Here is a 12777-nt window from a genome sequence, read left to right on the forward strand (position 1 = left end):
CTTCAGTGTCTATATTATGAACCTCTTGAATGAGATAAAGTCAATTTTAGGCAGAAATCACCATTCAGTACCTGCATTTGGCCTCCAATCAATTTTTGGCAGGTGAAAAAGCACATTTTGTGTTGTAATGGTCCTTTAAAAGAGTTCCACACTGTCCTGTGAGCTTCAGTGTCTATATTATGAAGCTCTTGAATGAGATCAAGTCAATTTTAGGCAGAAATCACCATTCAGTAACTGCATTTGGCCTCCAATCAATTTTTGGCAGGTGAAAAAGCACATTTTGTGTTGTAATGGTCCTTTAAAAGAGTTCCACACTGTCCTGTGAGCTTCAGTGTCTATATTATGAAGCTCTTGAATGAGATAAAGTCAATTTTAGGCAGAAATCACCATTCAGTAACTGCATTTGGCCTCCAATCAATTTTTGGCAGGTGAAAAAGCACATTTTGTGTTGTAATGGTCCTTTAAAAGAGTTCTACACTGTCCTGTGAGCTTCAGTGTCTATATTATGAAGCTCTTGAATGAGATAAAGTCAATTTTAGGCAGAAATCACCATTCAGTAACTGCATTTGGCCTCCAATCAATTTTTGGCAGGTGAAAAAGCACATTTTGTGTTGTAATGGTCCTTTAAAAGAGTTCTACACTGTCCTGTGAGCTTCAGTGTCTATATTATGAAGCTCTTGAATGAGATAAAGTCATTTTTAGGCAGAAATCACCATTCAGCAACTGCATTTGGCCTACAATCAATTTTTGGCAGGTGAAAAAGCACATTTTGTGTTGTAATGGTCCTTTAAAAGAGTTCCACACTGTCCTGTGAGCTTCAGTGTCTATATTATGAACCTCTTGAATGAGATCAAGTCAATTTTAGGCAGAAATCACCATTCAGTAACTGCATTTGGCCTACAATCAATTTTTGGCAGGTGAAAAAGCACATTTTGTGTTGTAATGGTCCTTTAAAAGAGTTCCACACTGTCCTGTGAGCTTCAGTGTCTATATTATGAAGCTCTTGAATGAGATAAAGTCAATTTTAGGCAGAAATCACCATTCAGTAACTGCATTTGGCCTCCAATCAATTTTTGGCAGGTGAAAAAGCACATTTTGTGTTGTAATGGTCCTTTAAAAGAGTTCTACACTGTCCTGTGAGCTTCAGTGTCTATATTATGAACCTCTTGAATGAGATAAAGTCAATTTTAGGCAGAAATCACCATTCAGTACCTGCATTTGGCCTCCAATCAATTTTTGGCAGGTGAAAAAGCACATTTTGTGTTGTAATGGTTCTTTAAAAGAGTTCTACACTGTCCTGTGAGCTTCAGTGTCTATATTATGAACCTCTTGAATGAGATAAAGTCAATTTTAGGCAGAAATCACCATTCAGTAACTGCATTTGGCCTCCAATCAATTTTTGGCAGGTGAAAAGGCACATTTTGTGTTGTAATGGTCCTTTAAAAGAGTTCCACACTGTCCTGTGAGCTTCAGTGTCTATATTATGAACCTCTTGAATGAGATAAAGTCAATTTTAGGCAGAAATCACCATTCAGTAACTGCATTTGGCCTCCAATCAATTTTTGGCAGGTGAAAAGGCACATTTTGTGTTGTAATGGTCCTTTAAAAGAGTTCCACACTGTCCTGTGAGCTTCAGTGTCTATATTATGAACCTCTTGAATGAGATAAAGTCAATTTTAGGCAGAAATCACCATTCAGTAACTGCATTTGGCCTCCAATCAATTTTTGGCAGGTGAAAAAGCACATTTTGTGTTGTAATGGTTCTTTAAAAGAGTTCTACACTGTCCTGTGAGCTTCAGTGTCTATATTATGAACCTCTTGAATGGGATAAAGTCATTTTTAGGCAGAAATCACCATTCAGTAACTGCATTTGGCCTCCAATCAATTTTTGGCAGGTGAAAACTGTATTATATTAGTAGGCATAAACAATAATATTAGATACAAAACACATCCAAATATGGGAAGGGCCCAGATCAGGTAAAAAAGCAATGCAGAGTCACAAGGATCATTGTAAAAGTGACCATTACTTTATTGAAAACACGTTGTAACTTGGAGTTGGAGGAAAGCTTAACAAAGGAGGCGCCACTGTGTGGCGTAAACTGGTAGTGCTTTGATATAGTGCTCTGGCTGTTAAATCAAACATAATGCAGACGTGTCTATCACGTAATTGCCATGCCTTATTTCGCTACAAACTACACTTCTTTTGGCCACAGTTGTGATAATGTGTGTGTATATGCACATTATGACCGTTCAATCCAAAGAAAATCAGACGTTTTATAGCGCCACCGCTCAACGGGCTGCTGTGCGCGCTCCCGCGGCCTCAAATCAGATTCTGGCAGACGATCACTTTTGGGCACGACACCGGGCGTCGTCCCCCTCCGCGTGAATAGCAAGCAGGTAGTTTGTGAACATTTTCATCCACATGTCGAACGGAATTGCAGGCTGTCCGACGGTCGGTAAAAACAACGCAGGCACAACATTCGCCATCCTCGTCGCCAATTTGTTGTAGTCTTGTGTGATTGTAGTATGTAGTTAGGAATGAAACGGCGGACTCAGTATTAACGTTAACAGCTACAAGCTTTACTGCTCAACTTCTTCTTCTGTTTTACAACAGCACTCAGTCAACACAATCAATACAGGCTCACAGCGACCCCTAGCGCTGTGGAGCAGCAACTGAAAACACAACAGTTAGAAAGGGAAGCTGATAATGAACCAAACACGGAAAATATAAAAAATTTTGTATATATCAATTTTGTATATGCACAAGGAGCTAAAATTAGGTCTCAAGTCAAACAATTGCATGTCAGACACAGTGGTGAGCAGTGTAGGAGTACCACAAGGTACTGTGCTCTCACCTTACCTCTTCACACTTTTCACTGCAGATTTCACATCTACATCTGAATCTTGCCATGTTCAGAAGTACTCTGACGACTCGGCATGTGTGAAGAAGGGACAGGAAGATGAATACAGGGACCTGGTGGGGGCGTTCACAGACTGGTGCAACAAGAACAACATGTTGCTTAATACATCAAAGACCAAAGAAATGATTATTGACTTTGGCAGGTCCAAAAGATCCTTACGGCCTGTGACTGTGGATGGGGTGGACATTGAGAGGGTTCAGTCATACAAGTACCTTGGAGTACACCTTGATGACAGGCTGGACTGGTCCGTACACACAAATGATGTGTACAAAAAGACACAAAGCAGGCTCTTCTTTTTAAGAAGACTCAGGTCTTTTGATGTATGTAATGTAATGCTGCGTATGTTTTATCAGTCTGTCATTGCAAGTGTTACATTCTTTGCTATTGTCTGCTGGGGTAACAACATCAAGGTCAGGGACAGGAACAGACTAGACAGGCTCATCAAAAAATGTAGCTCTGTGATGGGGGAGGGAGCGGAGCTGGTAGAGGCTGTGGTTAAGTGGAGGATGGGGTGTAAGTTGAAGACCATCCTGGGTGACCCCCAACACCCTCTACACAAAACCCTCACAGGTCAGAGGAGCAGCCGCAGTAAAAGGCTCATCTCCCTGACCTGCAGAACTGAAAGATTTAAGAGATCATTTGTTCCTGCTGCAATCGTTTTATATAACACTTGTTAAAATGTTTTTTGTGTTCATCTTTTTTGTGTCATTGTTGTGTGAGCTACTGGACTAACTTGAATTTCCCTGCTAGGGATGAATAAAGTATTCTCTATTCTCTATCTATCTATCTATTACATTGATGAGAAAATCAACTAGCAGAAGTAAGCGGAATGTTTGTGTTAATATAAGTCTTAAATAGTTATATCTTCCGACGGCAAATCAGTGCAAAGAAGAAAAAAAAGAGTACTATAGAATACACTAAGCTTGTGGAGACTGAGGGATCTCACATTATACGGCAAAGTAACTATTCTTAAATCTCTGATTGCTGCTAAAATTCTATATTGGGCAACTGTCAGTCTTTTGGGCTGAATACCTTGTATTTTAATTTTCTTCGGTCTGGAAATAGGGATAGAATCAAAAGATCAGTAATCATTAGAGACTATGAGACAGGGTTTAAAAATGTTAGATATTGCATCATACACAGAAGCGCTGCACGTTGGGTGGGTGAAGCACATCTTGGACCAGTCATCGGTGACTGGAAGATACTACCTAAACTGTTCTTGAATAGAATGGGAGCGAACCTACTCATCTTAAAATGCATTTTAAAAAGAAAAAACATAAAGGATTTCTTCAATGTGAATAGACCAGAGCTTAAAGCAGAATCCGGTGGTTTTGGTTAACTTCTTGTCAGCAGATGGAGTTAGCAGTCCCCGCCCTCGTCCCTACGTCTCCACATTCACGCGCATCCCTTGGCTGCACACACAGAGAGGACCGCCCCTTTATGCCGTTCTCTCTCCTCATTGGATAAAGGTTGTATGCAAGAGAGATCGCCACTGTTTTTTGTTGTTGTTGTTGTTGTTGTTGTTGGTATTTGTTGTGTAACAGTGTTCAAATTTAAGGGAGCTCAGTGGTGTGGCTTGGTTGTGAAAATGGGATGACGCCTAATACATATCCATAGTAACCAAAGAATCTAACATGATTTCAGGAATGCAGCATTTGCTGTATTCTTTTAAAACAGACACAAAAAAATCTAATATGAAAATAATCTCACACATTCTTAGTATACTGTAGTATTTTGTCTTACACACACTGATTAATTCTTCATAATTTATTTACATTTGCTTTAGTTTGTGCTTTATTTTTGTCATGGTTGCCATGACAGTGAATCCTGTTCAAATTGACATTTTCACTGCCAACGTGTGTCTGAGCAATTTTTCATGATGGTAAGTAAGCTCATAGTTATTTTTGTAGTTAACTCAACACATACAGCCCAGCATCAGCAAGAAATCAGCTTTGTTTAGGTTTTTTTCTTTATAATGTTATCGTATAATAAATGTTTATTGTCTGGACAGCCACCCAAGAGTAAAGACAAAAAAAAGAAGCAGAAAAAGGATAATCAGTCAAAAGAGGACATGCCCACTACAAGCCAGGTAACTATGGTGATAACTAACATTGCTAATGGTGCGTTCCAGGCAGGCTTTTTAACCCGTAAGTCACGACTTCAAGTCACCAGTTACGAGTTTGTAGCGTTCCAGGCAAGTTACGAGTTACGAACTGGGAACTGGGAGTAAATGGTAAATGGTAAATGGTCTTGTATTTATATAGCGCTTTACTATACCTGAACAATACCCAAAGCGCTTTACAGTACATCACATTCACCCATTCACACACTGATGGCTGAGTAGATCGATCTAGTACGAGTTCACAGGTGGGAAGTTACGAGTTTGACTGTACGTTCTAACGGGTAACCATAGGAACAGGTCGGAAAAATACGAGTTACGGGTTGCCTGGAACGCACCATTAGTAGATATTTTCCAAAGAAGTTAGGCTTTTAAATTGGTTCCCAACTGCTTAGAGGAAACTATTTTCATCAGTTGAGGACATTATAGTCGAAACTCTAATGCTGTTTGGAACCCACTTTAAGATTTATAATTCATAATATATTGCCAGGTAATGTCACAGGGCTTACATGGAGAGATAAACAATGCTTAAATTGAAACCTTCGGGCAATTTAGGGTCACTAATGAACCAAATGTGAATGTCTTTGGACTGTGGGAGGAAGGTGGAGAACCCAGAGGGAACCCATGCAGTAACAACTGATATATCTATAAACACAGTGAATGAATACCAAAATGCAAGAATGCAGATGTGCAAAAAGTAATGTGCTGTGCAAATTCAAATGAATTTCCCAACGAGGATATAGATATGCATCTATCTTTTAGATGCACCATTTAAAAAAGTCTGACCTGTTGTGAAGGGCAGTACTGGAGTGGGTTTTCTTCAGTATAGGAACCAGACAGGGTGTCCTCTACAACACAGGCCTCTAGAAAAAAAAACATGCTGGAGTATAATATAGTACATGTACAGCAGGTGGGCACAGGTTTTGAGCACCTGAAGCCAACAACCTTTTTCAGGCCGTTACTCAGCAGCCTCTTCACCCGAGACGAACAGAGATTGTAAGCAGGTTGGCAGTGTTGTTGTTGCTAGGCAGTTTTTGAGTTAAGTGTTGATGGGAGTCTTATAGGCAAAACAATTGTAGAAACTGTTCAGTTTGGCAGGTGTTGGCTCAGTCGATCAGCAATACTTAGTAGACTCTAGTGTCTTCCTGCTGCTGCCTCTGCTCAGCCTTCCTCCTATAGGCCTCCTGTCCTCCTCTGATATTCACTGACAGCTGTTTATTGTCTGTCTTGTCTGCTAACAAAGACTGAGAGGGACACCAAGGAGGTCGCTGGGAAGTCAACTGCAGTGGACAGGTCTTCATCGCCAGAAAAAGATATGGATGAGGTAAGACCTGACCACTTTCTTAGCTTACAGGGATCAGCTGAAGTGGTTCACTGAACGCATTTGAAATTCCAGTTTCTGTTAAGCGTAATACACAGTTAATGTCCGACTGTATGTGGAACTAGATGAACTCTCTTCAGACACTGTCACAGCTGTCTCTTCCTACAGCTGTGGGAGGAATGTGTGAGCCACACAGAGGGACTCGAGAAGGCACAGAAGGAGAAGAAGCACCTGCTGATTGAAAAAGCCCTAAAGTCCTCAGAAGACTCGGAACAACAGAGACACATAGAGAGGACTGAGGCCAAGATGAGAGAAATTTTCAGGTTGATGCAGGAACGTGAGAGATTGTGTGGAACAGAAACTGAAGTAAGCCTCACACAAATCTTTCTCAGACACAGTTTTTCTGCTTTACACAATAAGTCGAGACGCAGATCCTGGAATTCCAATGCATTCATGTAAAAAAATAACAATAACAACAGACACTCCACTACAAGAAAAGTTCAAACTAAAAGCGCTAAATATAAAATCTTACTCAGGAAACAATACAGAAATTATAGCTGCTGCGCAGCGATGGGTCGGGTCCGGGCTACTTTTGGGCAAATTTAGGCAATTCTGAGCAACAAACAGGAGAATAGGAAGACAAGACAATTGACCTTATAATGTTCAATTTGCATCAGTTGAGGATTGAACCCACAACCTCGGGAACCAAAGACCGTTGTCTATCGCACTGAGCTAATTGACAAATGGCATTCAACAGTGGCTTCACAAATTGAGTAAGCCATTCACTGTCGTGTAGGCAGATTTGAAACCACAGTAAAAAGAAAAATCAGTTTTTGAGGTAAAATAATCATATGTATTTGTCAAACATCTACTATGAGTCTAAGATGTTAGGAGCCTTCGCGCATTGGACCAGTCCAAGCTATTTGGATTTTTAAATTTAGAGGCTTGCTGTGATGCCACCATTAGGACAATTGTCTTGTGTTTCGTGTTGAGGACAACTGACATTTTGATCTGTCATCATCATCATCATCATCACCCTTGCTGGGTCTCGAACCCACAGCCTCTGACACCAAGAACCAGCTCCTAACTCGCTGAGCTGTTGTCAAGGCAGATTTTAAAAAGTCAGAAATTCTATTATCTAAACAAAAATCAGTTTACATAAATTGCATTTAGACAGCAAAACAGCTTGAGGACATCTGACATTTTGATCTGTCATCATCATCATCACCCTTGCTGGGTCTCGCACTCACAATCTCTGACACCAAGAACCAGCTCCTAACTCACTGAGCTAATTGGCTGGTAGTGAGACCTGCTGTGTAGCTTCATTTATCCACTCAGGTGAGTCAGTGCCCGGGCAGCTGTTGTGATGAAATGGTCAAAATTTCAGAAATTCAGTCATCTAAACAAAAATCTGATAATACATAAATTCCATCTTGACAGCATGGAAATGTTGGTGATTTGTTTTTAATGATAAGTGTTTTGCTTCATAAGAGAAAATATGATGTTTATAAATTCCACTCTCACATTGACTGCAGTTGTTCCCATGAGAGCAGAATTCAAAATGTTCTCAAAAATTCAGTTTTTGAGATAAAATTCTGATATTTGCCAAACGTCATCAACCATGACTCCAGAATATTGTCATTTTTTTTCAGGAAGAATGAAAATGTATTTATCAAGAATTTGATGGTATATGTTTACAGTAGTGTTTACAGTCAAACGTTTTCATGCACTGTAGGCTCAATTTTTGCTTAATCAAAAATCCGAGAAACAAGTTTTGTGGAGGACGGTCTGGAGATGCTCTGTAGCAAGTTTGGTGTCAATTGAGCAAAAATTGTGGGAGGAGATACATTTTAAAAGTTTTACAGTTATTGAAAAAAACAGAGTGATGGACTTCATAATTTGTAATAAGTTTAAGTGGACAAAAGTTTCAGCAGTATTGAGGCTACATTGTGGTGAAGTTTCAACACTGTAGCATCTACCGTTGGTTTGGTAGGAAGTTTTTAAATTTAAACGCTTATTGTCACTCAACTCCAAGGACAACTCAACTCCAAGGACATGTGCCCCCCCCCCTCCTAGGGGGGGCACATGTCCTTGGAGTTGAGTTGAGTTGAGTTGAGTGAATCTGGCATGGGGTTGGATGTTTCTGTGAAGTTTGGTGAGTTTTCACCCATGGGAAGTATGACTTCCTTGGAAGAAGAAGAAGAAGAAGAAGAAGAAGAAGAAGAAGAAGAAGAAGAAGAAGAAGAAGAAGAAGAAGAAGAAGAAGAAGAAGAAGAAGAAGAAGAAGAAGAAGAAGAAGAAGAAGAAGAAGAAGAAGAAGAAGAAGAAGAAGAAGAAGAAGAAGAAGAAGAAGAAGAAGAAGAATTCCTAGGAATACAATAGTGTCCTGGCAGCTGCGCTGCCCGGACCCTAATAATCAGCAAAATATACTGAAAGCTACAAAAGTGAAAGTGTTTGTTCTGCAGAAAAAACACTTTTGCAAGATAGTAATACTGTATGTTAGTACTGATGCATTAACATGTAAACAGCTCTGTGATGTAGTGGGTATTTTCACCCAAAACAGTTTCCAGTCTCCCAAATGTAACATCTGTATGTCTCACACTCTATGTGGGCAACAGTCCAGGGGCATTATGTCCTCAGATTGTCCATCTGTCTGTTTGTCTCTCCGTCCCATTCTTGTGAATGTGCTATCTCCACAATGACTCGAGGGAATTTCTTGCACAAAAATTCACTCAAAGATGAAATGATTAAATTCGGGTGAGCAAAGGTCAAAGTTCACAGTGATCTCATGTTCTTGTGAATGTGAATATATCAGCAGTGCCCACAGGGAATTTCACTGCATCTGGCACAAACACACAAACATTTAGTTAACTCAAATAGAAAATAAAACAGAAAAAGTGATGATATCAATTAAATGATAATGTTCTACAAAAACACCTGTGGCTACAAACCAGAGCTGTTACTTGGAAAGCTGTGATTGTAACTACATCCCCTGCCATTTGGTTGTTTGTTGGCGGCCACAACCACAAGGCAGTGCTTCTGTGTGCTATAGGTCAGGGGTGCTATGAATTGCTTACCCACTTTGTTTTAATGGAAGTAATGGATAGCATAAACACAGTCTTCATTTCTTTGTGCCTGCAAGGGAAATAAAAATCCAATCCTGCTCCTTTTTCTAGTTTAGATAACAATAAAATCAAGAACAGATGATTAGTGGTGAAACTACAACAGTTACTGACACAGCAGTATTCATCTGTCAGCAGTGCCTCAAATCATTACAGCCGAAGACAAGGATGTTGCAAATGTAATACAGTCTGCTTATGTACTGTAAATGTGATGGCTCAGGCGCAGCCAAGAATGATTTACAACCTGAGATAGGTGATGATCTAGAGGTGAGGTGATTTTTTAAACTAGGGCTAGGCTAACAGTTATCCCCTGACTTCAATCTGTATGCCAAGTTGAGCCATTATATCAGGTTTGCTCCTGCTCCATACTCTATGCACACACATGAAATGGATATCAATCCTGTCCATGAAGGTTCTCAGTCATCCAGGTCATCTTATTCTTGTGGAGTTGTAGTAAAAAAGCAACTGGACTTCTTCTCTTGTTTGAAGACGCTCTAGGATGAGGGGCGAAACGTCTTCAAACAAGAGAAGAAGTCCAGTTGCTTTTTTACTACAACTCCACAAGGATATCAATCTTCTTATGTAATCCTCAATGCTGAGATTGTGGCACATGCAATATGTAATATTATTTTTAATTGCTATGAACAAAAACCTCTGACTGTTATAATAATGTCAAGTACCTGCAATTCACTCATCATGTTCATGGCGTATGAACTTCACATCTGAGCATAACATTTGGGCGTTGATTCCAGGAGCACCAGCAGAAGCTGGTACAGTTGGAGAGTGCCCACCACAGTGAGATCTCTGAGCTGAAGATAAGTGCATTTGCTGTGACCTCAAAGACCCACATGGAGCATGTGAGGTCAGAGGTCAAACTTCAGAAGGAACTAAACCTTTCACAGATGGAGAGGGTAGAGAACGAGGCGCTCATTGATATATCCACTAGACAACGCAAGCAGGTGAGAGGCTTTTGGTTCTCCAGTTAGTTTTCAAGTTGTGTCTTGTTTTATTTATGCAAGTAGGCATCTGCATCACACATTTCTATTCTTTACAGAAACATCAAGCTGGATTAAGGGAACATAAACTGAGTAATGTAAAGGAAGATCATGGTAAATACACTTGTGTCCATTTCTGAGCACAAGTCCCATCATGAACTGCTTTTGAACCAAGATTTCTCTCTGTTGCTATTTAAATAGAAATAGTGGCCCAATATGTGCAAAGGACCATAGATATGGTTGAAAACATGAAGAAAAAAATAATTGACATGGTTAAGGAGATTGATGAGCACATGGGACGCGTAATTGCAAAGATCCTTCAGGAACACGTGAATGATTGGAGAGAAATCCAAGACTTCATTCATGGCTATGATGATAAAACTGGGAAGGTAAGCGAAGTCACACTGAAAGACAAGATGATGCACAATCTGTCACACATGAGAGCTGAATGTACCCACAAAGAGCCCAAATACTCAGCTTTGACAGAAAATAAAATTCAATCAACAGCATATAGCATATTAAACTCTGTGGAAACTGAAAGAAATTGATACGCCGTTGTTTTTGATTTTGTATTGTTAGAGAAAACTTGAAGCCGTGAAGGAAGAAGTGAAACGAAAGGAGAGGATGATCATAGCACGGAAGCAGATAAGCAAAAACCTGAAGGAGTCTCTGCGTGAAATTGATTCAAAGTTGTCTGAGAGAGACTCAAAACTGAATGTCCAGAGAAAGGCCATGGTCGAGGGATTGAAGGTTTGCTGCCTTGCTTCATTTTACTGCTTCAGTATGCAGTATGCAGTATGTGTTATCATTCTGCACAAAGAAGCAGCAGATATACAGCAATCTGCTTGGCTTTAAGAAAAAACTCCTTTAATTTTTAACATTTTACTCATCAGGTCAAATGTCCACACACAAGATTTTGTCTTGTTTTTCTGTCTTGCTGTTTTTTTTTGTTTTTTTTTTTATGCCACCACCAGAGGTCACAAAGCCAGGCCAGAAATGTTACAATCCTCCTCATCATCCAAGGGATTGAATTTTACCAGTAGGTGTAAAAATAACTCAGAGTTCTTTTTTCTGAAACTGTGTTAATATCTCCAACAGACGAGCAAAAAAATTACTACACAGGTACTCGAAGAGAAGCATGACCTGTATTTGAAGCACCAAGTGTTAGGGCTGAAATATGATCAGGTAAACGGCTTACAACTATTTGTCATGATACTAGTTTTAACTTTATTCATCTGCTTAGTTGATGAACACTGAATGGTGTGGGTGCCTGGTGGCTATCGTGCAGGCTCAGCAGGAAGACGAAGAACTGCAAGGGAAGAACGCCAAGGCCCTAGAGGACATGCAGCAGAAAAGCTGCCTGGAGGTTCTGGTGCTGGAGAGGCAGATCAAGACCGTGACAGAAATTCTGGGGAAAGAGCAGCTTAAGCTCTGGGTTGCACTTGCCTTCAGACTGGGAGACCAAACAGCTGCAAATAACATTGAGGTGCCATCTTATATCTATACTTTATACCAGCCTGTGTTCAGTCGTTGTATGTTTCATAGCATCATTACCGTAATGGCTCCATGACCTATTCTCCAGTACCAAACTGGGCCAACTAAACCATGTCAGGTTTCAGAATTATTCTAACAGACAGTTTGTGTTTGCTTGGAATTGGTGTGACTTGTTGTACAAGAACAAACTAGAACGTGTTATTTCACCTATAGGCACTGTTTACGTCCAAACGTGCTGCCATCGAGGCCTTGAAGGATGACATCTCTGGAGATTTGATGGTTGGTCAAACTGATTTCACGCACACGTTTAATTGACCCGAGAGTTGTTGATGCTATGCAGCTCTGTTGATATTTTTGCCGTAATGTGATTGGCAGGAGTACAACAAATTGGTTGTGAAAGCCACTGCTTCAGAGCCCTCTGTGGACAAGTGGCTCTCAATTGGTGTCATGGAAAAATCCATCAGGAGGGTTTTAGAGGACACCAAGGTTAGTCATCAGTTATCTTGAGGTTTGGCATGCATACGTTTAACTGATTCAAAGTAAGTGTTACAGTGTGGTCTCGTCCGTTTTGGTGCTGACGTTTTGATGAAAAATAATATGTGTGATTTGCAGAAATCTGTTCACCTAATGCAAGAGCTGATGACTATCTGCATCTCTGAGGACAAGGATTTTCTGGGACTGAACTCTGTTGGTGCTGAGTCCAGACAGTGACCTCAGCTCACAGGTCTGACCTAATCTGTTCTTTCTGGATACTTTTCAACCCAAATCACCTAATTTTTTTCCACTTCTCAAGTCATGGTGGTTT

At 40.2% G+C, this 12777-nt stretch overlaps 1 protein-coding gene across 1 annotated transcript; it reads left to right on the top strand.

Annotated features, from left to right (window-relative positions):
* Nucleotides 1-4707: 4707 nt before the first annotated feature.
* Nucleotides 4708-12777, top strand: LOC146981839 (dynein regulatory complex subunit 4-like). The gene is made up of 13 exons (XM_085788203.1): nucleotides 4708-4803; nucleotides 4933-5010; nucleotides 6284-6364; nucleotides 6530-6727; nucleotides 10236-10442; nucleotides 10538-10592; nucleotides 10680-10867; nucleotides 11058-11228; nucleotides 11577-11663; nucleotides 11767-11964; nucleotides 12186-12251; nucleotides 12348-12458; nucleotides 12585-12777. Exons 1-13 carry the CDS (start codon nucleotides 4798-4800, stop codon nucleotides 12681-12683), a joined length of 1545 nt encoding a protein of 514 aa, XP_085644329.1. The 5' UTR covers nucleotides 4708-4797; the 3' UTR covers nucleotides 12684-12777.

Source organism: Trachurus japonicus, chromosome 9 (genome assembly GCF_045865225.1).
Source record: "Trachurus japonicus isolate A0001 chromosome 9, Traja_1.0".
NCBI lineage: Eukaryota > Metazoa > Chordata > Actinopteri > Carangiformes > Carangidae > Trachurus > Trachurus japonicus.